Raw genomic sequence first — 25,834 nt, forward strand, 5'->3', positions numbered from 1 at the left:
ATCGAACAGAGGAAGAAGAAGGTAGAAAGAACTCACTCAGAAGAAGTTTGACAAGCAAATTTCAAGCTATTGAGAGAAGAGAGTATGGTGGCTCTGTGTCGCCTCTCTTTTCCGTTCTAGGTTTCTATATGGGGAAAAAACAGTGTTAGTGCCTATATATAAGAAAAATATATATTTGCAACAACAATTTAAAAAAAATTGATGTAAAAATATTATAACTGACAATTACAGATAATTGAAACTATTTAAGTGTTTAGGAAATTGGATGAGTGATTGTCCGTTATCATTTATGTTATTAGGACTGTGCTAAAATATTGTTGCACCAGTTTTGAATATTTCAAAAATGCATTACTTTTGAAGGGATCTGACACGCACCGTTAACACTATTGAAGAGTCTCAGCCACATAAGTTATCATTCGAATTTCATATAAGTGACCAAAATACAATACGATTTTATATGCATAAGTTTGTTGAAGACGCTATCAAATATTAAGTACTAATTGAAACTTTAAAGTCATTTTTAAAGCATTGTCATGACAATTGTTTTGTACATGAAATTCATGTACAGTCTAGTCACGCATCAATGCTTAATGTTACTATTATAGTGTAGAAGGACAAGAGAATTGCCAATCACATGTCATGCGACAAATGCTTGATATTAAAGTGAAGGAGGGTAGATGGACATGCTTATCATTTCCACAATTTTGAACTTTGTGTCACTGGCCTTCGAGGATTTCTCGGTTATAAAGAAAGGACATATAAGTTGGCGAAGGAATATCATTAAATACCGTGATTCTTGGGTTCTTTTTATTAGTAGAAGTCATAAGTATCTCTAATTTTGAGATAATTAATTGCCTTTAATTACTTCAAGTGAAAAGTATCTTTAACGTAAATTGTTGCACTGTGTTTCTTTGTAGAGAAAAACTTGCGTTGATGTAAACTTATGCTGCATAATTCTTCTGGTTTTGTTGGATAATTGATTGCTTATTTGATATATTTGGAAGGTGTTATTTCGTCATCATGTGATGTGAGATTTTAAGTGACGTTCTCAAAGTTTTAAGATAACAATGTTAAGATTAATTAAATAATGATAAAAATGTAAGGCAACAGTTTAAAATGTTTTTCTTTTAATGATCTTGATAAATCTTACAATAGTAATAGTGATGTACATCTCAATCACAGACTTGTTGCCTTTTTTCAAGACAGTCCTTTTGGTGTCTTAATGGATACTGTGGAACAAAATAGAGAAGCTCTCTTTATATAATCAGATGTTCGAAAGCTGCTAATGACCCAGGGAAAATTAAGCTACTTGAATCAGAGCTCAGCAAGAATTTTGAACAAATGATTGAGCACAAGACTACTGGAGTGCAAGCTTAACATCATACACTATTATATATAAGCTTCATAATATTTACAATAGACACAACTGTGCGTGCAGATAGACTGATCGAAAACGGTGTTGTAGTAGTAGTGATAATACAGGCAAAAAAGTTAAAGGTGTTGGGAGTTTTTAGTTCAAGATGACAATATCTTAATCTAGAACAACATGATGGTATAATTGGAGTCCAAGCAAGCTTCTCCAGTCCCAGAATTTATGGCGTAGGAAGATGTTAGGGTACCTGAAAATTGAAGATTATTATTATTGAACGACAAAGATATTGGCAAGAAAGCGAGAAAGATACCACAACAAACAACTGAAGCAGAGCTTACTACATCAATTCCACTATTTTACAGCGAAAAGGTGATAGTTTTATAGTGGAGTTATGTTAATAATGAACACTTAGTTAGACAGCATACCTAACTAAGTGCGGCATATCCACCTAACGCAAAATCTGAATCACTGAGGCCGCCCAAAAAAATGGAAAAGTTGCATACCATCTTTGTTACTTCCTTCTCCCTAACTTGTAATAAGTGGTCCTTCATACCAATTGAGGTTGTGCAGATTGAGAATCCCAAAAACCATTCTTTTTCAGCAACCAAAAGTACAAAAATGAGGAAGATAGTTCCTGCAATAAAATGTAAACATATCAATACAATGAACAATAAAATTTGGCAGAAGGAATGTAGAACATAAAGGTTTCCTAATTGTTAACAACCTGCCAATAGACATTCAAAGCATGACATAGCTCAAAGAGGAAGATATTCTGAGAAATACATAGCAAATGGATATGAATTTTTTACTCAAAGTTTCAGTTCTGCAGAAACACTTTTACATGTATTGGCTAACTAAATTTGACGAATGATAGGGTAACATATTTACAACATCACAGTGTACATAAATTAAATCGTTTTCATGTTATTATAGTCTATTTTGTGTAATTATTTTCTTATAGTTGTTGTTTTGTTTTCTGTCCACTCCAAAATGTATGTATTGTGCAATCAATTGGCCTCAACCCTATCCCAAAAGACACAAATATGACAAATAGCAACAAAAGATAGCAATGGCATAAATATTGCGACAACTAATTAGAGATTCGATAAAGATTATACAACTGAACACTACTTCTACTATCACCATGTAATGAGAACATATGAAATTTTGAAGAGAACAACACTTTGAATCCCACAAGCCACTCTTACACTCGATTTAGCCAATTCGATTTGACAGAGGGCCAAATATCATAAGAAGTCTAAAATTCAAAATGAAAACCTGAACTAACTATCTGAAACAAAGAGCAAGACTGAGATATAACTTAAAAGGAACAATTTAGACATAGCATATAATCACAATGATCGTGACAGTGAAAGAATCAGTATTTAGATGTTATTTAAGAAATTAGGGTTGTGTATAGAATATTTGGACTAAGACAGAAGTGATCAAAGAACAATAGAAGTTTGTATATGTAAGCTCCTTGAAGACAATCCAAAATATTAAGTACCGAGTGGAACTTCCTAACTGATTTGGACACTTGCCCATGATAATTCAAATATAGACAACAGAAAGTACAACTACTTTGATAAAGAAGTGAAGAGCTCAAAAATAGAAAAATAGGACTTGGTGGCAGTAGACATTCTGAGCATAGCGTCAAAATTGATAGATAGCAGAATGAAGTTCACACTTGGATCCGAGAGAAGTGACGAAATATTCAGCTAGAACAACACAATCAAGAGACTTATTTAGAGTAACGCCGCCAACACGGAAAGTAGGACTATTTTCCTTTTTAAGCAATTACAACGAACTTCTATGTCAATAAACGACATCAGTTGCTAGTTGTAAGAAGAGAGTAAAGAGAGAAAATGAGAAAAAGAAAGTCAGATGTATCATTATTAAGTAAAACTTTCATACCATCAATTCCAAGCTAATATCTGTTATAAAATTGTGTATCTTAATAATATTTCTCCAATAAAGTTGAACACATCTAATACCACAACTGATGTAATATATGACACGCATAAGTTCCTTTAGTTACCTGCCCGTGAGAATTAAAATACAGACAGAGCACAATTACTTTGATGAAGAAGCGAAAAACCTAAAAAAAATACTACTCGGTGGCAGTAGACATTCTGACCATAGCATTTACTCTACTTTGATGAAGAAGCCAAAAACTTAAAAAATACTAAAATACTACTTGCTGGCAGTAGACATTCTGACTATAGCATTTTAGAATAGAAATGTATCAACATTTGAATTTAACTTCATTCCTTATTACTGATCATTAGGGAAAAGACCATGTGTTGTACAAGTCAATAGGGTTGAAGTTGTCTGCTAAGTAAAAGAAATCACAAACCGAAAAAATTGGAAATGAAGGTTTACTGGTCGACTGACCTTTCACAGCTTCTTGATTGGCGTGGGTGGTTCAATTGAGATAGCATTGCTGGAAGATTCAGATTCGACAAATGTTGCTTTCATCTCTACTTCATTTGCGTCTAACGGTTTCGCCTTTTTAATGCTCCTCTTGCTACTGCTTGGTAGAGATACATGCTCTTTTTCCGTGTAGGACAGAATTGTTAGACTTGACTGAGTAACAGGTGAGCTTGTCCAAGATGACTTCCTCAGTTGAATGTAAAATAGTTTGTTCGACAACATTTGTTGGGTCTGATCAACACAGAGAAGTTGGTTCTGGAAACAAAAGGAATCATTTATAGAAGTATATATTAAGTATATATAAGCACAAACACTGAGACATATAAGTAAGAGGTAACCTTGACGCAGGTTGTGTAAAATATGTCCTCTGCCTTCATGGAAAGAAGTTTTTCAGCAGGATCACCAGAAATGAAAGCAGTTGTTGAACCGCTGCCATCAATCAGATCAATTTGGAAGGTACACCTATAATCATAGTGAGTTAATATTTCAGATATTATTTGTATATGCCAGATTTTGGCGTAGTAAGCTTATGTATATAGCATAAACTTAATACCGAGGCACTAATGTTGTCTTTCTTTGACATTTTGCGCAATCAAACTGCTTTCTGTCTTTTGTGCACTTTTTCTGTTTGCAGCCCGAACATTCTAGCACGCAAAACTTTTGAAGGTCATCTGATATTGACATTTCGGCCTCAATGCAGAAAACTCCAACCTGTAACGCCCAAAACAAAAATTGTATATTTTACTCTATTCCATCAATAATTTTAACAAGGCTAAATATTTCTGAAATTTACTGAAGCTGCTGATTTAATTTCTGCAATAGAAATGACTTGTCGGTGCACAGGATTCACGATAACAGTAGTGGATGACCCGGCGAAGTTGGCCGACACATTGCCTGAAAGTACATTTTTGTTTGTTTTTGCCCTATTATGACAATAGAAAAATTGTTACATAGGTTTTTATGGCACACTAAAGCCAGCGATGTAGAGTAAGAAGTTAGTACCAACTGATCAGCTGCAATGCCTGCGGATAAGTAGGATTTATGCGTATTGTGGAGTTGAATCTAGTTTGCAAGGATAAACCTGTACATACAGAATGATGGTGTAATAGTGTATAGTGTAAAAGGCCGAGATTTCAGTAAAACAATGTAATGCACACTTACCTTGATAACCAGAGACTCCAATGTTCTTTCCAAGGATTATAGGGAACTCTTTACCATTTTCCATTTGAGCTTTCAATTCAGTTCCTTCAATTTCTCCGAAGTCGTCCCATAAAGTGAGCAGAAATTGGTTTCGTCTGAAAGTGGGAGTAATTCATTAACACCATTTTTTCTCTAATCCATCGTAAGATTGTATCAGAATTTCGAAACATAAATAACAATGTATAATACGGAAGAAAGGTTCTACTTACTGATCATCAGCAATAGTAACCTCGCGACACCTATTTTGAGTGCGGCCAGCATATTTTGAAGGGCCACAACGGAGAACAACTCCTATAATATCTGGTAGAAATAATGAAATATGAGGTCGGTACATGTGGGGACATAAATTTTAGTTAACTAATGGTTGGTAGGAGAGATATACCAATTTCTGCTTTAGGAGTTGGAGTCATATTAGCAATACTCGCAAAAGTTGCGGTATGTAGGTTGGTCGGTGGCAACAGAGGTTTCTCAAGCTCGTTATCTGGTTCGACATGTTCAATTAGAGCTTCTTTATCAAGAACCCAATAAAATTTATGTATTATTCTTCCATACGAAGGTATTGAAACTTTCACCCTGGCAATAGAGATTAGATATGTATCAAAAATTACAAGCTTCTCTGCATAATAGTCAATATCATCACCATATACAGCTGCCTTGATTTGTTGTTCCTGTAAAGTCAGAGAACTTTGTGTCATACAAATAAATAATATGATTATCCGTAGAGGAGGAGCTGCAACAACAATGAGCGAGAGCACCTGTTCGTCTTCCAAAATCAGATTTTGGAATCGAGTTTTTTTCTCCAAACTTAGTCAGGGTCGACTCATGTCTACAATTTGGACTTTGCAAGTCCAATCAAGAGTGTCAGGAGTTATTCCGTCAATATTCATTCTTGGTGCCATATGTCTTTATCTTCACAATGAGAGACACAACAGTTAAGAGTTCTTTTGAAATCATAAACCCTTGGTAATGGTAAAGCACACATGCAAGGGTAAATGGTGTAAATTTTTTAACCGTAGAATCTATGAGTGTAGTGTCATAGAAGGGAACAAAGTTCATTACAACATACCATCACAAACACATTTCGCACAATACAGAGCAGACACACTAACAATACCTACATGCAATAGAAACTAACAAATCCAAAAAATGAAAGCAAGAGCAAAGGACCGAAAAATATATTTAGTACTGCAAGTCTTCAAAGAAGTTGAAATATCAAAGAAGAAACAACAAAGCTGAAACATCAGAAGTGTGCATGAGCAAAACAAACAGAAGAAAGTTTACTACAAAGCTGAAACATCATAAGCGTGCACGAGCAGAACAAACAGAACAACGCTCAACAGAACATACCATCAAACACCTTTTGTACAATATTACAACAAAGAAGTGTGCATGAGCAGAACAAATAGAAGAAAGTTCAGTACAACATATCCACAAAGACTTTTTGTACAATATTACATGCAATAGAAACTAACAAATTAAAATTCTTCAACAAAGCTGAAACATCAGAAGTGTGCATGAGCAAAACAAATAGAACATATCAGCAAAGACCTTTTGTACAATATTAGATGCAATAGAAACTAACAAATCAAACTTCTTCAAAGAAGTTGAAATATTATAGAAACAAGAAAGCTGGAACATCAAAGAAGAAACAACAAAGAAGCGGAAACAAGAAAGCTAGAACATCAAAGAAGAAACAACAAAGAAGCGTGCATGAGCAGAACAAACAAAGAGAAGATTGAAGAAGTACATTAAACAAAGAATTGTGCATGAAACAACAAGGATGGTACATGAAAGAAGAAAGAACAAAGAAGTGTGCATGAGCAGAACAAACAATGAGAAGATTCACAGAAGTACATTAAACAAGGAATTGTGCATGAGCAGAACAAATAAAAAAGAAGATTCACAGAAGTAAAAGGACCTAAAAGCTGTTCCGATGAATCTCAATTCCACTAATTTGAAGCTTGAAGGAGTGGAACTGCAAGAGTTAACTGAGAGAAGGACTGACGGTTCAATTTCGATTTAAGTATAAATGTAAAGGCAATAGCTACAACGTAGAGACAAATATACAGCCTTGCACGTGCTGAACAGCCAATAAAAGAAGGCCAAAAAGAGTCCTACATTAGAAGGCTCAATTATAGGTTTTTTTATATAAAGGTAAAAATATTAGCCTCAATATTTTTTTTTTGAAGTATGCAATAGCTAGAATGTAGAGACAAATATACAGCCTTTCACATGGTCAACAACCAATAAAATAAGGGCAGAAAGAGTCCTACATCAGAAGGCTCAATCATAGGTTTTTTTATATAAAGGTAAAAATATGTAATGCTAAAGGTACAAATACTTAATGCCATGACAGTTGTAAAAAGGTACAAAGACCTATGCTAAAGGTACAAAAACTTAATGCTATGTTAGTCCTAACCCTTGTTGGCTTATATAAAAGGTAAAAATATTAGCCTCAATATATTTTTTTTGAAGTATGCAATAGCTAGAACGTAGAGACAAATATACAGCCTTTCACATGGTCAACAACCAATAAAATAAGGCCAAAAAGAGTCCTACATCAGAAGGCTCAATCATAGGTTTTTTTATATAAAGGTAAAAATATGTAATGCTAAAGGTACAAATACTTAATGCCATGACAGTTGTAAAAAGGTACAAAGACCTATGCTAAAGGTACAAAAACTTAATGCTATGTTAGTCCTAACCCTTGTTGGCTTATATAAAAGGGTAAAATATGTCATAATGGGACCCATTCTCCTGCCTTACCATGGAACCACCTTATTGCTTTCTTTATCTGTTTAATTGTCGTGGTATTTTTTGTTTTTTCGTTTTAACTTTTTTTAAAGTTTGTTATATATATCTTAGAACTACATAAACAATACTCTAATGTATATTATGATAATTAATAATTTAGAATATTTAAAAGATATAAATTTTTTGTTGACTCTCAAAATTTAATTGTGCCTCATAAAATGGAACGGAGAAAGTAACATATATTATTTGAGAATAATCTAAAAATTACAATAAATCACAATAATTAACAACTTAAAATATTTAAAAGACATATAAAAAATATGGTGAACTCACGAAATTTTATCAATTCACGTAAATTGGAACATAAAAAGTAACATATGTTAATTAAAAATAACATAAAAGTACTATAAATTATAATAATTAATAACTTAAAATATCTAAAAGACAACAAAAAAGGCTAATTTTTGTCACATAAATTGGGATTGAGATAGTTTTTAAAAGCCTAATTTTGGTTATACATTATAAAATAGCCGAAAAATTGAAATCGTATAATTTTTTTAAAATAACCGATCGAACCGTCCCATTGAGTTACTTCTACTCTATTTATTTTTACTTAGATTTAGAAAGATATGTTTCATTTCTATCCTCAATCTGCTACATTTATTTGTTATTTGTTATTTGAAATTGAAATTAAAAAGACAAAAGACAAATAAGTTTCTATATTAGCTCACTTCTGAGCAAAATATATTAAACAATCTTTACTATTTTTTAGACGATACATAATATATAACAATAATATAACTTTATCCCTGTTGTCTGGGCTTTCTTTACTAGTATATATGTATATATACACACACTTACATATGACAACAACAATAATATATTTTGAGTTGTTTTATTTTAGAATTTTTGTGTTGTGCTCACTTGCGTTAAATTACTAGTCTTTGGAAATGTGTGTTGCGCGTTTCTCTCCTATTATTGTTTAAAAATTGTACCTGCCTAATTTTATATATATTCTACTAAGTATATGTTTTCTCTATGCAAACACTCTATGCAAACAAAGCAATATCATTTAATTTTTAGTTATTATTTTACAAAATAGGAAATGTTGAACTTATTTAATAACTAAGGTAATAATAACATCTAATGGTATATGTAATATGATCTTATATATAATGAATTTTCTAAATTTAAGAACAAAAGAATTAACAACATTATGGGATATATTGTGGGAGTTGCTATTAACACTATATATAGGAGCTTACCCATGAAATACACAAGTAGCGACAGACTGGTTCCTGGTTAGATTAAAGTGAAAAAAAATTAGAATGAGAGATAAATGGAGAATTAAAAGTATATTATTATGAAGAAAAGTTTGAGTCCTCATTGAGAATCTGTTGAATAATACTTACAAAGACATAAAGAAATAAAATTGTAGTGAGTGAATTCATAATTTGTTAGGATGGAAAAGAATGTTCACTAAGGAGCAGAGCAAATGTATAATTGAAGATTGTCCTTACTTATCCTTAGTGAAGAATTCCGCAGATAATAATGAAGCTCAAATCCGTAGAGGATTGCTTGATGAAAATCAGAAAGGGAATATTTAATATTAGGCCATGAGGTCAAGCCTATAAATTCTGCTCTGCATCCATCACTCACCTCAGAGGCACTCATTTCTCCAATCCTTAAATAAGTGTATCTGCTTAATTTGCAGCCACTAATTTCCACAAATGTCGAAGAATTATTAACAGCAAATGGACAGTTGAACATGAAGATAGGCTCTTGCATTGGACGCTGTAATCCGTTATGATAATGATAATATGTGTAAAAGTTTCTATAGTATTGGTTGAAGGTAAGCTGAGGTCTGAAAGAGCATAGATCATCTTGTATTTGTAAAGTTGGATCTACCATGTGAATTGTCTCATTATCATAGTCGATGCCTTGAACGTGCAACTTCTTGGAGGATAACCATATTACTGTTTGGTTACCGTCACAACCTAATTCATATACTGGAATACGGCAATCTTTTGGATCAGTGTTTAAGCGAAAAGGGTAGCTTATCTCACGGATATGGCCACAAGCAGAAGGGGGGCAGTAGTGTTTCCTCTTCCTAGCATTGCATGTTTGCAGAAAGAGGATTACAAGGGTTAACGTAAAATATTTATACAGAATGGTTCCCCTACACAAATACATTTGTACTCTCTTAATTTCTACTATTTCCAAGAGAAGAAAGAAATGTGGGTGTGTTTGTTGGATACTTGAAGCTGTGTGGACCAGTGGCGGAATCAGGATTTTTAATAAGAGGGTTCGAAATTTGAAGAAATAAACACACGAAGTAGCCGAAGGGGGTTCGACGTCTACAATATACACCTAAAAAATTATTTTAACCATGTATAAATGCTATAATTTTCTGCCGAAGGGGATTCGGATGAACCCCTAATAATAAGGTGGCTCCGCCACTGGTGTGGACTTTTCATTAACAATGGAAGAATTGTGTTTACCTATTTATTTATGAGCATAATATGTGTAGTGACGTTTGCTCGGGTCAAGATGGGTGGCTGAATTCGGGCAAAAACAATCCATTATAACCCAATTTGTCCAAACTCAATATGATTTTTCTTTTTGTTGTTTTATACTTTTATAAATTTGTTTGACTACAAAATAAAACTAATTAGTTTTTTGTTTCCATGCATCAATCTAAGGTTATATATACATCCCAAATCATTTCAGTCTTTTAGATGTGCTGACTTGATCTATGCCCAGTCTAACCCTCTTCAATTAAGTTTGGACGAATTATATGATTTATATTTTCATGAGTTAAATTTGATATTCTTAGGCCTGAATTTTCAAATATAAGAAATTGTTTATGGTAGCGGATATCCAATAAGTGGAATTTGTGGACTAGATAAGTCGTTCAAGACTACCTTGTTTGCTAGTAATTGGAAATTATGGGCAGAAGAAAATTGTAGACCTCAAAAGATAAATTTAATAGCTCAGTAGATAGGTAAATGCCAACTATTCAAAGAATAAATATCTCAAAAGATCACTCAAGTATGTGAAATTATTTAAGAAAGTACTCAACTTAATTTTGTATCAATAAAGTCATTCAACTTATGAATTTTCTTTTATAAAATCACAGATGTTAAATTATTTTTCTACAAAATCATTATAACCAAAAGATAAAAGAGATAATTGCACAAATTACCCTTCAAGTTTAGTTTCATAAGACTTACTTCCGTTGTACTTAATAATATTATGTTTGCCTCTTTTGTTTTAACAATAATTTTCTTAACTTAATTAATATTAACTCAATTGTCCAAGCATTAAGCATTAATGTACTTGGCTCCGGCTTCGTCTCTTCAAGTAATTTTTCAGTTTGGTCTTATTGCAAACAAAAAATAATAATTTATGAAATGGATTTTAAAAATATTCATATCAATAACTATTACCCTATTGAAAATATTGAGGAAACACGACAGCAAAATAGTGAAAATAAATAAAAGAAGACAACAAACCTATAATTTTTCAAAAAATATTTCAACTTATAACCTCTTCGGTAATCCTGCTTCCTTGGTTTTTAATTGAAATTTCATTTTAAACTTGTGGATTGAATATTTGATACTAGTATTTTAATATGATATTATTTAGTGTGACATGCATGTTTATACCGAATAAAAAAATTGTTTGTTTTGCGAAGTTAGTTTTTTTTGATAAATTGAATAAAAAGATGTTATAAAATTAATTAAATTAAATAATATATGGAGATGGAAATGCGAAGTTTCTTAAAAATGAGGAAAATTACTTCAATTTTTTTTTTACGAATTGCTCATATTTTGGGGTGGTTTTAAATTTTTGTCTTTGTTTCTCATTTAATGAAAATTTGTGGACCAAATATCCTTAACTATGACCTAATTTCACAAGGTAAAGGTTTAGAGAAGTTTTATATTGTTCAAAAAAGTTCCGTAGGAATTAAGTGCCATAATTTGTGGTTAAGAACTTTTTTAAGTCTTAATATTCTGAAACTAATTAGCTTATACCTTGAAAGGCATAACTAGTGTCTTGCAATTTATTTTATTTTTGGTTTTTTTTATTTATTTTTATTTCAGGCTTTTCGGCCACTTATTTTGATTAAAAGTGTCCAAAAGACAAAAATTAAAGACCATCAATTTGAGGGGGGAAAATAAAAACCACCTAAAATAGGGTCATTTGCAGGAATGAATGTAGGAAACAAAAGTTTCATAAGTAACCTTCCAAATTCATTATCTCCACTCTACCCATCAACTCTCACTCTTGACTATCCCACCCTTATAATATTTAACTAGTTTTCGAACACGTGTGTTGCACGTGTAGATCGTGCTAATTAGTATAAATACTTCTAAAATATAAGTGTACGTGTGTAAAATACAAGCTCAAATCAATGAACGGTGAGCATATTCAACTGATATTATGATCATTGCAAGGCACATCATACAAAAATATTGTTATCAAGTGAATTGCAAAACTAATACTATAATGACTTCAATTATACAATTCTTATAATCTATCAAGTATTCAACTTGTTAAAAGTTCTTTTTTTAATATGTTACAACACATAATTTAAATGTCGACATTATAGTAAAAGATTTAATGCCTTAAAGTTTCCGCCTTCTTTTTAAGGAATAATACCCTCCACTTTTTTACAAATGCATACATATCGAGAACTTGTCGTCGAAGGAAAGTGGTGTTTTGTAATAGTTGTAGAGAAATTCGATCAACATATGTCTTCCTTAGGATGACTAGTAGATCATTATCAATTTCATAGTCTAAACCTAAAAAAAAAGGGTACTTATTTGTTATAAAATAATCATTGTTTAAATATTTAATTGACATATATAAATAATAATTACATGTATATGTACCCTTCGTCTTCTTTGGCTCATTCAAAATTATTAATTTTGTCATCTGTAAATTTTGACAAAAGAAATTTTTATTAAGTTATATGCATATAATTGAATTATGAAATACAACACAATCATTTGTGATATATTAACAATATGGTAGAAAAAAAGAAAACAATATAAATAAAAGATTATATGGTACAAAAAATAAATGCATATAAAAAAAGATAACTTTGAATATATATATATATATCCTAGGAACGTGCGTTGCACGTTTGACCTCTATCATTATATTAAATTTTATACCGTCCCAACTCATATTTCTAATTTATTTATCTTATTGTGTGCCACCAAGTTCGTCCATTAAATCCGTGTAATGTAAGAAATTTGGTGAAAATAAATAATATAAAATAGAGTCAGAAAAACTCTTTTTATAATTCATGGAAGTGTCATTACATGTGTTACGACCCAAAAATGGACGTAATGACACTCGTCTTATCTCACCAAGACAAGTCAGCCTAAAACTCAACCATTACAATAAAATGCGGAAACTTTTTATAATCAACTCAAAAATACCCCCAAAATCTAGTTGTCACGTGTACAAGCCTCTAAAATATTACAATTGAATCAAAAGAAAAATACAAATCTCATATGACATTGTTTCTAGAGTAGAACAAGATTATAAACATGAGTAAGAAGGTATGCTGAGATGACAAACAGCTACCTCACAAATCTCCAAGAAGCCTCGGAAAAGAAGAGAATATAATATATCACAAAGGTCCGGGCTAGTAACTTACAAAAAAATTTGTAGAAGCAAGGGTTGAATACCAAACCACACGGTACTTAGCAAGTAAACCTCTAAACACAAGCTAAGGAAATAGAATACAGGTACTCCTACCACCCCAACCGAACGTCCACAACTATAATCTGCATAAAAATCAGTCCAACCTAACAGTTCACAATTTACAAGCACACAACTCAACAACAACAAACTAACAATCACATATCCTTAACAACAAGCTCAATATTCATCAATCAAAGTTCTACAACTACAACCTGCATAAAACCAGCCCAACCTAACAATTCATAATTCACCTAGCACACAGCTCAACAACAACACTCTAACAATTACATATCCTCAACAACAAACTCAATATTCATCAATCAAAGTTCCACAGAAAGGCACTCACAAGATCAGCAAAACACAATATCAAGTTCACTAATGATAAATATGTGCAATACAATAGAATGCAATGTCAAGTATAGTGATGCATGTCTGACCTAGTGATACACACCCGCTGTCTCTCAGTCCGAGACCCATGGGGGACATATCTGTCCATGTATCCATCGTGGCGCGCGATACGACCCTCGATAATAGTAACCATCACGGCGCGCGATACGACCCTCGATAATAGTAACCATCGTGGCGCGCGATACGTTCCTCGAAATATAGTATCCATCGCGGCGCGCGATATGTCTCTCGAAATGTTACATCCTCTTTAATTTCTTATTCTTTCTCAATTCACATAACTGTCACAACCATGTCTCAGAACAATGCAAATGACATGTTCACACAAATAATGAGGAAATGCCCATTTTCATAACATTGCACAATTCACAACAACACAATCATGATACAACATCAACAATGATTCAACAAGTCTTTCAAACCATTCTCAACTCATCACACACAAACAATTAATCACGTTGGCTTTTATTACTCCTTTTTCATCATTAGAATTAATCAATGTGGACAAGTCAACCCATCACCAAGTCTCATTACCCCCAAACACATATTACAAGGAAATACACGAATTCCATACACTTAACAAGGGTTTAGAAATTCACTTGCCTCAATTAATCAACAATCACTTCGGGACTTGAGTCTTCCCCTTTCGTTGAGCTTTCAAATCCATAAAATCTATTCAAATAAATAATCATAATAAGATTTCAAAACTAACAACACTCATATTACTATGTGTCTAGTCTAGACACAGAACTCACTTAAATTTATAATCAAATTCCTAAGTTCGATGCCAATTAACATGTCAACTCTCATATTTTCCAAGTTTCAAGCTTAGGATTAAGTTCCAACTTCTCCTATATCATAAATCGAGAACTAGATCATCCTATAACAATATTTCCAAGATGGGTACAACCCACCAAAATAGTAACGATTATGCAGAAGTTATACTCACACGCCTTCTTTCTATCACTTTAGTTTTCCCAATGATTAATTACAATAATTATCCAACAATTATCCCAAAATGGCCATTGACGGCGTATCAATATTCCACTGGAAATCTTGGCATACAGCCAAAGGGAACACCAACAATAACTTCTCAAAAAAAGAACCAATGACATATCTATAATGGTCAACTAATTATTGCATTATCACTTATAATCCTATATTTTTTTTCCTTTTAACTACGAACAACACAAGGATGTCAATTCAATATTGACATTTTGATGATACTCTTTCTCCAACCAATAATAGTAATATAATAATAACAACATGGCTATCCCTTAATTAGAAATGAAGTAATCGTATGCAACAATATCTAATTTAAAATTATTACCTCAATAAATCGTTCTTATGTGACGGCGCCAGGAGGTATTCCACCGACCTAATTCTTTTTCCTTCGAAAATAATTTTGTACTAAAAGTGACAAATCTTATTAATTTATTTTAATATGGGTTAAGTAGTATAGGTATTAAATAAATTATGGCATTGCCTATTAATCACCAACTAATTCACTCTAGTTAAACAAATATTCTAAATTTCCAAAAATGACACTCCGGGTCATTACAACATGTTTATTTGAAAAACATATAATAAAGTGAAAGTGTCATTATAGGTTTATTTCAAAAACATATAATAAAGTTCAACATTTTAACATAAACTTTCTAATATATAATATATTAATTGTCATTATTGATTTGATTATAAAAGTTAGAAAAAAGTAATTTTTTAATTAAAAAAATATAGAGAAAGGCATTTTCGTAATCTAACTTTAAATTTAAAACATTCCACTTTTAACATAAAAAAATATTTGTAACATCGACCAAATTAACGTGAAAAGCAATAAGATAAACATGTCATCATACTCTTGGGAAAAAAAACTTAAATAATAAATAAATTAATGCAAACCATATCTAAATGTGAAAAGTTTATATTCAACAAATATAAAAATATTATAAAACTGAAACTGTAGCTAACAAACATTAAAGTACTATATAGCACACAAGAATCAATAATCAAAATAATCTTCTTTTTATATTAGAATTAACTTATGAAAATGGTTTTCCTATTCTAATTAATTTTTGAAATAAAAGAGCCGCAATGAAGATTAAATATATTAATTTTAATTATTTGACATAATATTAAATCACAAATTTCATTTTTATAACATAGAAGCTACAAATACAGTATACATTCACTTATTATAGTTGATACATACTTTTTTCATTATTATTATATTGAATAAATAAATAAAAATAAATTAACACAATGAGTTGACATGACAAAAAATGATCAAAAAGAAAAGAAAAATATATTTTTTTGGATTGTATACTTGAATTTCACCCATGTCAAGTTACGGACGTATTCGATACTAAAAAAGTTATTTAATGTTTAACTAATTTTGCGTAAGAAATAATCATATCTCAATTCATCATTCAAATCAACTTCCGGAAATGGAGGAAATGAAAAAAAGAGTTTGATTTCAGTTCTTTGACGTATATAATTAACTTACAAATTTCAATCTAACAATATATGTATCAAAATTTAAATTTTACCATCTAAATCTGCCAAATATTTTGCTTAAAACTGAGACATCTATTCCTTACTAACAAATGGTACAAAAATAAAATAAAAATTTACAATAATTATGCCAAAAAAGAAGAAGTTACAATGATACAAACAAAAATATATTGTATTTATTTACTTTTACGTATGGCTTTATTGGTGCACCAGGTGTAACATTATTTTTCTTCAGAATAATAATTAAGATTATTTGTATCTAATCAAACAAAAATAGAAAATAAAATTATTCTTTATTACATAAAGAATATCAATGCAACTGAAGCGCAAATTAAATCAATTCCATACGTGATGAAGCAAACATACTTTATCAATAACAAATGAAAAACATAAATAACTGAGAAAATAATCTTTATTGAAAGCCTGATAATCAATGGAAGAAGAAGAAATTATTATGAAAAATTATAAGAATCAATAAAGCAAACAAAATTTCTTTATTACAAATGAAACAATACCTGATACAGCCTAATAGAAAAAATAAAATCAGCAACTTTAAAATTAAAATCCACTACAAAGTGAAATGATTTAAAAAGTTACAAGTATATGTAGTGATATATTGAATTGTGAGGCCAAAAGTTTGGAAGTTAGAAGAGCAAAAGTCTGAGAGTTGAAGAAAAATAATGAAGAGTCAAAATTAGTGTAGGGGTATTTTTATAATTCAACTTTTGACTTAAACTCTTCCCACTTATAATAAAAAAAAAAAAAAAATATATATATATATATATATGATGATATGATAATTAGGTATAAATATTTTTGGTATAAATATGTCTTCAATGTTTCGGCAAGCACCTTTGCAATGAGTTTGTAAATGGTACTAGGATGCTATAGGTCTAAAGTCATTAATCTCCATTTCCTCTTTCTCTTAAAGAGAGCTCTGAAAGTAGCAGTGGAACTGTGCCTTCCTGATAAAAAAATTCCAATGTTTTCATTTATATCAGTCCTGTCAACCTTTTTTAAAGGACATGTTGAATCCATCAGGTGCCAGGGGCTTTATCCCCATCAAATTGCTTGTGTGCGTCCTCTACATCTTCCTCTGTGCGTGCGAATTTCCTGAGAAACAAAGTCATAGGCACGTAGGTTCAGAGCTAGACCAACTACTCCAAGAGCACTCATCCATAAATCGAAAGGTGAAAAAAAGCACTAGGTCTTTCTTCATGGTTGGTGTACTAGGGTAAAACGTGCCGCTTTCCACCTCTAAGTAGTGGTGTTGGTGTGTTTCGTGTTAATCATTCTTGGAAGATTTTCCTATATTAACTTTTGGCTATATTGTTAAAATAATTCATAAGGTAGTAGACTAGTGGCTACAATTTGGATATGAATCTGATTTGATCACTTGCTTAGGAGAAAACAAACTCAAGAACATGTTGTTTTCCATGTGGATTCTGTTAAGAGTCATTAGTACTTCTGTATCACATGCATATGGTTTGTGTTTTACCCACACACATTTGATCTTTCAGTGTTTTAGGGTTAGTGAACTGAACTGAAGAGCTTTATAGAGGATCATTGGAATTGGCTCAACTGCAATTTTACATGCATGATGATTAGCTGCCTACAATGTGAGTTTCCAGAACTAGGATCAGCCTACTTATATAGAATAGAAGGTTTCTTTTTAGCCAATGGTTCTTGAAGTTTATCTGCCTACTCTTGCAATAAATAGTATAATTACATAACCTATGCTATTATTCATTATGAGATTGGCAAACCTGTTTTGACTTGCTTGGTATTTGCGAGACAAATTAAACGCCAGGAGAGGTGACTTGAAGGGACAAAGTGTTGACCTGATGCTCAAGCATTTTTAAGCTGTTATCTGATGGTGGAAACAGATTTATCGGGTTTTGGTAACAAATACAGCTGCATTTTGGTGTTATACTTGATCCCTGAAATCCTTAACAACAAAAAAGAAAAAAAGAAGTAAAAGGTCAAAGCTTAGTTTATATCCCTCTATCTTAAGGGGAACAATCTCAGTAAATACGGGAGTTTTAAGTGCATCAGATGAGCAAGCTGCATTATGCAGAGATGGTACAGTCGTCGAGTTGCCAAACTATTGGTTCCTAAGAGAGAAGGTTTCATGTTGGTTTGAGTTTGATGAATTGCCTTAAGCTTACTTGATGACTGTCCATCTAGGCTGTCCACAAACTCTAAAATTGTTATGATTGATGCATATTATGTCAGTAGTATGATTTGTATATGGAATGCTAACATACCAATTTTGTGTTTCCAGATACTAAAGATAGGCAGATGTACTGGATCAACCATCTAAGACATTTTGTTGGTATTCCTAGTTTCTTAGCAAACACTGTAGATAACACTTTCTTAATGCTGTTAAGCTATTGTATTGGGTCATTCTTGAAACTAATTTTCTTTCTTGTTTCTTCACATGATCCTTGATTTGTTTTTCATTCTTAATGCTATGACTCATTTATGTTAATGTGAATCAGCAAGTGAAACCAAAAAATTAAATAAATAAACCCTTCAGTGTCCGTGGAAAATCATAGGATTTGCACCCGGCAGCTGATTGTACATGATGGTGTTATTCAAGCTTATATTCAGTTTTTCCAAAGTCGTTAACTTGTAGCTAGTGTTGGTTCGGCTTTACTTGTGTTGCTTTGCAGAACTAGTACGTACCACAATAACAACACCTCATTCCCGAACGTTATTGGGTGGGCTATATTTGTTATTTCACAAAAACATTACATCAACTATGAGTCAATCAAAACATATGTCTAATTCAACGGGATTATCTGCAGAATTTTCTAACAAAGCTATTGAATCAGACGAAAATGTCATGGAACTTCCCATCATCTGATGAACAATCGGTTGAGATTGAAGAGGCTGAGGAGGTACTTCTAGCACTTCAACTTCACCTTCAAGCATTTCTAATACTCTACTCATCGAAGGGCGTTGTAACGGATTTGTTTGTATGCACCATAGCGCAACTAAAGTCAGCTTTCTAGCCATCTTCTTTTCATCATCATTTGCTTCTTCATCCACAACAATCTCCTTCCCCTCGTTGAACTTATCGTAAATATAATAAGGAAAATATTGGCTGGAATTCTCTTCATTTGCAACTTCATGTCTATTCAAGTCTAGCATTTCCATTAGCAGCATTCCAAAGCTGTACACATCAGCTTTGTAAGAGATTGCTCCAATGCTTCTGCTGATCAACTCTGGAGCTACATAACCAATCGTTCCACGAGCAGCTGTGAGATTCACAATGCTATTATCTGTTGGATATAATTTTGCAAGCCCAAAGTCAGAAATCTTTGGAATGAAATTCTCATCCAAAAGAATGTTGTGTGGCTTGATGTCAAAATGCAAAATTCGTACATCACAGCCTCGATACAAATACCTAATTCCTCGAGCCACTACAAGAACAATGTCATACTTCCTCTGCCAACTTAACAGAGGACTTCCTTCTTGACTGGTGCTGATGTACTTCTCGAGTGATCCATTGGGCATGAAATCATATACAAGAGCACGCTTTGTTCCCTCAACACAATACCCCACGAGTCCAACCACATTGACATGATGAATCCTTCCAATGGTAGCTACTTCATTCATGAAGTCTTGACAACCAGCTTTAGTCTTGTTCAACATCTTCACTGCTACATCTCTTCCACTTTGAAGCTTTCCTTTGTATACACTGCCGTAACCTCCCTCACCTAATTTCTCTTTGAATGCTCTGGTCATTCTCTTTATGTGGGAGTAGTTATATCTGATTGGCATGAAATTGTTTTGTGTTTGCAAAAAGCCTTCAATCGCATCATACATGGACAAATGCCTCCTTTTGAATTTGAGCACCAGAAATGCAATTACCAACGGAAGGCCTATTACAAATTTTGCGCTCAAATACGCTGCAAGATTAAGAAGTCATAAAGTTAACTTCCTCTTGAGCCAATATTTCATAGAAATGTCTTTTTCTTATGCCGACCGTTCTATTCTTCTCAGAAATTATGAGTTTTGAAGACAAGTCCTTTCACAAATATTGCTATTAACACTATATACGACAACAATAATATATTTCGAGTTGTTCTATTTTAGAATTTTTGTGGTTAGATTAATGTGCTTTGCATGTTTATCTCTTATTATGTTATAGATATAATCTGTACATGCCTAACTTTATATATTCTATATGAGGAGGGACTTGCGTTTTCTCAAGCACGGTGTACGGGGACTACTTTTCAAACCCTAGGTCGGCAGGCAGCAGTCATGGCTGCTACGGCCACTGGATGACCTAATTTCGAGGCTGTCCAGCCCGCATCACCACCCAAACCACCACATACGCCACCCTTTTCAATTCCAATACTATAAATTCTAAACAATCTGCCCTAATTAACTCAAAAACAATTGTAAAATCAATCGAAATAATTCATGGAGAACCTACCATCACGTTTTCAATGGAGGAAAGGCAAGACTTTATGATCGAAGAGGGATTACATCAAGCAGTGGTGTTTAAATTATCCCATGGTGCGCCATATTTGAAGGTATTAAGGTCAATTTTACCGAAACATCTTGGTACCAAGGGCAATTGTTTAGTTAACTTACTTGCTCCAAGACAAATTTTGTTGAGGTTTGATCTATATGAAGATTATGTACTAGCTTTATCTTGCTCAGTTAATTATATTCTCTACAATGGAGATGAGCACCAATGTAGGGTTTTTCCATAGTCCATTGGAGGAAACGACGTTAGCTGTGGTTTGGATTTCTTTACCGAACTTATCTCCAGATTTGTTTGCAAAGAAGTCTCTGTTGTCTATAGCATCAGCAGTTGGGAAACCAACAACTATAGATAAAGCTACTCAAATCAAGTCAAGACCTAGCACGACTAGGGTCAAGGTTATACTTGATCTAATGGAAAAGCTTCCAAATCGTATAAGGTTGCAGTTTGTGGATGGAAAATCTGGTAAGTTGATTGAGGTTTTTCAGGAGATTGTATATGATAATCTACCTTTGTATTGCAATTATTGTAAGCACTAAGGTTATGATGAAGATAGTTGTCGTTTGATTTCGAAAAGAAATCAAAATAACAAACAAATTGATGATACCATTGAAGGTGCTTTAAAAAGGTACTACCGATAGTGAAAAGTATCAAGGCGATGCGAGAGAAATATTAAATGAAAAAAGAAAGACTGTAGATGTCGATCAAAGTAAAGCTACTTCTTTAGATCGACAATTGGTTGCTTCCACTTTCGAGAAAAATTGTGTAGACTCAATGGATGTTGATACAAGTAATATTGGTGTTCAAACAACTACCGAAAACAAAGGTGATTGCAATAACCAACAGGCTGTTACTAATGAGGTGCAATCAAAAGAAGTTGGGCTGAATTTGATGTCTAATGCAACTAAAAACGCAGGGGGAACACCAAAAGTTGGGGTTGATGCACCGCGAGTTGATTCAGGGCAAAAATTAATGGATTTAGGACAAAAAATAATGGATACATCTGATGTTGAAGATGCTGAAAATTTTGGGCAGCATATTTTTGCAAGTTGAAAACGAGAATCCAACTAAAAACTGGACATTGGTTGCACACAAAAAATCAACTAGTAGTCGTAGCCTTTCCCCTACTAGTCAAAATAATTCTCCATGTAGTGAAAAGGGTCCGACTGGGAATTTTCATGACAGTGAGAAAAGGTAAGATACTAGTAATGCCTCAAGAGACCTATTATGTTCGAATAGCTTTGATGCTTTATTGAAGACTATTGGAAAGCAAGTAAGATTAACAGAGAATGACCACGATTTGATCCAAGAAAAACAAGTCTCACCACCTGCTTTAAATAGCAAATTAAGTCCAGAAGCTCCCGTATTTGTGCCTAAATGTGTGCTTGCAAGGAAGAATGAGTCAAGTGCCTTAGTTTCAAATACAATTGATTTGGGTGAAGATCCTCTTGATGAAGATGGAGTGGATTTGGGTGAGGATTCTCTTGATGAAGATGAGGAAGAAAATATGCTGGACATTTGCTTTGATAGAGTGGCTAGGGAAGGGGATTTATCACCTAGGCAACAAAGAAGTGGAAGCAGCAAAAGCAAAAAGAAGACATATGGAAGGCAACATAGTGGGACGGTAAAATGACTGAGGAGTTTGTTCCAAGGCACCTACCGATCCGACAGGCAAAGCAAAACCATTTGACAGTATCAATAGGTTCAACTAGATCCAATAAATTCATAAAGAAGGTATGAATCATCAAGTGTTGTTGGATAGGTTTGAAGAAGAAGACAAGAGAAAAATACTTCAAGTTACTTTTGATGGGCAATCAATCTTGTTTAATTCATGCTTTAGTAATAGAAAGTTTGAGGTAGATAACTCAATCTTCTTCTTTATTGACATATTTTTACATTATTTAAGCATCCTCATTTGTAATATCATCATGGAGTGTATTACAAACTCTGTGATGATCAGAAAATACTTAGTTCTCTCTAGCTCTTATTTTCTTCATGTTTGTTAGGTAGCAGAAGTTAGGTACTTCATTAGGATTAGTAAGGTAAGGCATAGCCCCCCTTGCTTGTACTTGTCCCTATTGATATTTTTTATGTTTAATAAAAGACCACTAGACACTCTCTAGTGGTAAATTTGCTTTTAAAAAAAATAATATATATGTTTTCTCTATGCAAACACAACACTATCATCTAATTTTTTATTTTAATTTTTAGTTATTGTTTTATAAAATAGGAAATGTTGAAATTATGTAAAAACTAATTAAGGTAATAATACACCTAAATAGGACTAACGGCATACTGTTCTAATGTATTGTCTCTTACTATTAATTGATTCATTAATTGTATGAGTAGTATTTACCACAACTTTTTTGTTTTCTTGTATTAGTATAACATATGATATAATTACCTTTTGATATTTAATTAATTAATTTGTTTAATAATATTTTTAATTTAGAGTAGCGGTAAAATGGTAATCCAACTTTGTATTTTTGAAAAAGGATGATATTTGTCCTTGTATTCTTAGTAAAGGGTTATATTTATCCTTTGTCCTACTTTTTTAATATTTTTGCCTTTGCCATCCAATTTTAGGCCCATATTTGTCCTTGGACAGTTAAATATCATGTCATCATTTTTATTATCCTATGTGATGTCTACATTATTCCTACATGGATATATTTTTATTATAACTAAAAATTTACTTTATATTTAATATTTTGTTGGTGTATATGCATTTTATTATTAAAATAAAATATTAAGTGCATATGTTAGTGGATATAAATTGTGGTAGAAGATGACTATTGGTTATTGTAACTCATATGACCATTAGTGTCTTGTAACTTATGTAACATATATCACATTTATCTACCCACATAACTACCCCTTATTCCACCTATTGATTATATGGAAGACTTCTTCACCTATAAATAGTTATGTTTCTTCCTTTGTGAAATATCTCAAAAAAATGAGAAGTGTGAAATAATATTGTAGTGTATAGTAGTGAAAGAGAGAGTTGAGACAAAGAAAACATTCTAAGTATTCAACTATATTCACTATACAAAAGAAAATATTTGTATGTTGAAGGAAGATGTTCTTTTGTGGAGCTTTGAACTCTTCAACTAATTCGGAGTTGCTTGAGTTATACACGTGGTTGAGCTGTTGTATCCTGGAGGGGACAAGTCAAGAGATATACTGCTGGATCGGTGTAAATTATACCGCAGTGGGCTTGAATCTCCTTAAAGAGAGCGAGATATCCGCGCCTCAGCCTAAATATTTATTATTCATTTTTGTCATTTTATTTTCAACTGTAACTTTTTGTATTTGTGATATATTATACCAACATATTCTATCTGACCCATTTAATAAAACTTGGCCCACACAATTAGTTTAATGGATATGTTTTCGTGCATTGAATCGAAACTTGACCCACCCAATTAGTTTAATGGATTTTATTCCTGCATTGAATCGGGTTGGAAGTGTTTCTGTAGCCTCAATTAGTTTGTTCTTTTTGCTGTTTCATATTCATATAAGATGAGGAGATAGAAATTAGAAAGTAATTAGTAGTAATTACAGTACTGTACTCACATTGTTGGTGTTGTTACCTAGGAAGTAAAATTTTAATTATAATAAAAATATATCCATATGGAGTTGTAAAAGTGCCACATAGGATAATAATGTTCAAGGATAAATATGTGTCTTAAGTTGGATGACAAATGCAAATATATCAAAAGGTATGAATAAGGACAAATATAACCCTTTTCTAAAAGGCAAATATTACCCTTTTCCCCTTTTTTATTATTAATTTATTATGATGATGATGATTTTCACGAAATGGAATGTTAATCCGTGTCCAGCCAAATAATTGTATAACTTGTTAAAGGGATAGAGAATATCTCAGATGATCACTCAACTATAAACTTTTTTCTCCGAAAGTCACTCAACTTAGGTTTTTTTACTCAAAAATCACTCAACTATGGATTTTTTTATCAGAAAGTTACTCAACTATCGGTAATTCAAAAGTTGTTCAACTATGAATGTTTTATTTACAAAGTCACTCAATCATGAGTGTTTTACTTAAAATGTTACCTAACCTATTCAATTAATTTTTTAAATTAAAATCTACTTAAAAGAAATAGAATATTTCTAAGCAATTTTTTCAAAAAAAAAAAAAAAAAGTATCCATTTGTACTGCCAATTATACTATGCTTTAAAATATCCAATTTCATCATCAGTATGCTATACTTAATTTTTTTTTCTAACTGTAACGATCATTATATTTGGGGGGAAAGGTAAAATAAAAAAATCATTATTATATTTTTAGCGGATCGAGTCAAGTAGGTGGGTCCTCTTTTTACAATTTTAGTTAGAAATAAAATTATTCTGTAAGTAAATTTCAATTAAAAAAATTAATTGAATAGGTAGAGTGACTTTGTAAGTAAAACACTTATAGTTGAAAGACTTTTAAGTTAAAAATCAAAGTTGGGTAACTTTTAGAGAAAAGAACTCATAGTTGAGTGACTTTCTAAGAAGAACGTTCATAGTTGAGTGCCTTTTGAGATAAAAACCAAAGTTGAGTGACATTCTAAGAAAATAACTCATAGTTGAGTGATTTTCTAAGAAAAAACTCATAGTTGAGTGGCTTTCTAAAAAAAAAAGTTAATAATCGAATCACTTTTGAGTTAAAAACCAAAGTTGAATAACTTTATGAGAAAAAAGTTTATAATTAAGTGACCATTTGAAATATTACCTCGTTAGAGAAATATATAGGTGCTTACCCATAAAATACGAAAGTAGCCACATACCGGTCCCTGGTTAGATTAAAGTACAAAAAATATTAGAATGAGATATAGATGCAGAATTAAAAGTATATGTAGAGAAAAGTTTGAGTCCTCACTGAGAATCTGGTCAATAGTACCTACAAAGACATAAAGAAATTAGGC

At 32.2% G+C, this 25,834-nt stretch overlaps 4 protein-coding genes across 4 annotated transcripts in view; 1 reads left to right on the top strand and 3 right to left on the bottom strand.

Annotated features, from left to right (window-relative positions):
• Window positions 1–25,834, top strand: part of LOC125862623 (potassium transporter 4-like) — a 346,656-nt gene that overhangs the window by 225,115 nt on the left and 95,707 nt on the right. The window lies entirely within an intron of this gene.
• LOC125862630 (replication protein A 70 kDa DNA-binding subunit B-like) lies at window positions 1,798–6,225 on the bottom strand. The gene is made up of 10 exons (XM_049542748.1): window positions 5,761–6,225; window positions 5,388–5,673; window positions 5,215–5,305; window positions 4,967–5,100; window positions 4,808–4,886; window positions 4,599–4,728; window positions 4,359–4,516; window positions 4,144–4,267; window positions 3,767–4,060; window positions 1,798–2,006 (listed from the first exon to the last, which is right to left on the bottom strand). Exons 2-9 carry the CDS (start codon window positions 5,413–5,415, stop codon window positions 3,770–3,772), a joined length of 1,035 nt encoding a protein of 344 aa, XP_049398705.1. The 5' UTR covers window positions 5,416–5,673; window positions 5,761–6,225; the 3' UTR covers window positions 1,798–2,006; window positions 3,767–3,769.
• On the bottom strand, window positions 9,239–9,952 carry LOC125861580 (uncharacterized). Its single transcript, XM_049541442.1, has one exon. The coding sequence runs from the start codon at window positions 9,950–9,952 to the stop codon at window positions 9,239–9,241; it is 714 nt and encodes a 237-aa protein (XP_049397399.1).
• On the bottom strand, window positions 19,016–25,689 carry LOC125862628 (rust resistance kinase Lr10-like). Its single transcript, XM_049542746.1, has 2 exons — window positions 25,670–25,689; window positions 19,016–20,316 (listed from the first exon to the last, which is right to left on the bottom strand). Exons 1-2 carry the CDS (start codon window positions 25,671–25,673, stop codon window positions 19,169–19,171), a joined length of 1,152 nt encoding a protein of 383 aa, XP_049398703.1. The 5' UTR covers window positions 25,674–25,689; the 3' UTR covers window positions 19,016–19,168.

Source organism: Solanum stenotomum, chromosome 4 (genome assembly GCF_019186545.1).
Source record: "Solanum stenotomum isolate F172 chromosome 4, ASM1918654v1, whole genome shotgun sequence".
In the NCBI taxonomy this organism is placed as follows: Eukaryota; Viridiplantae; Streptophyta; class Magnoliopsida; order Solanales; family Solanaceae; genus Solanum; species Solanum stenotomum.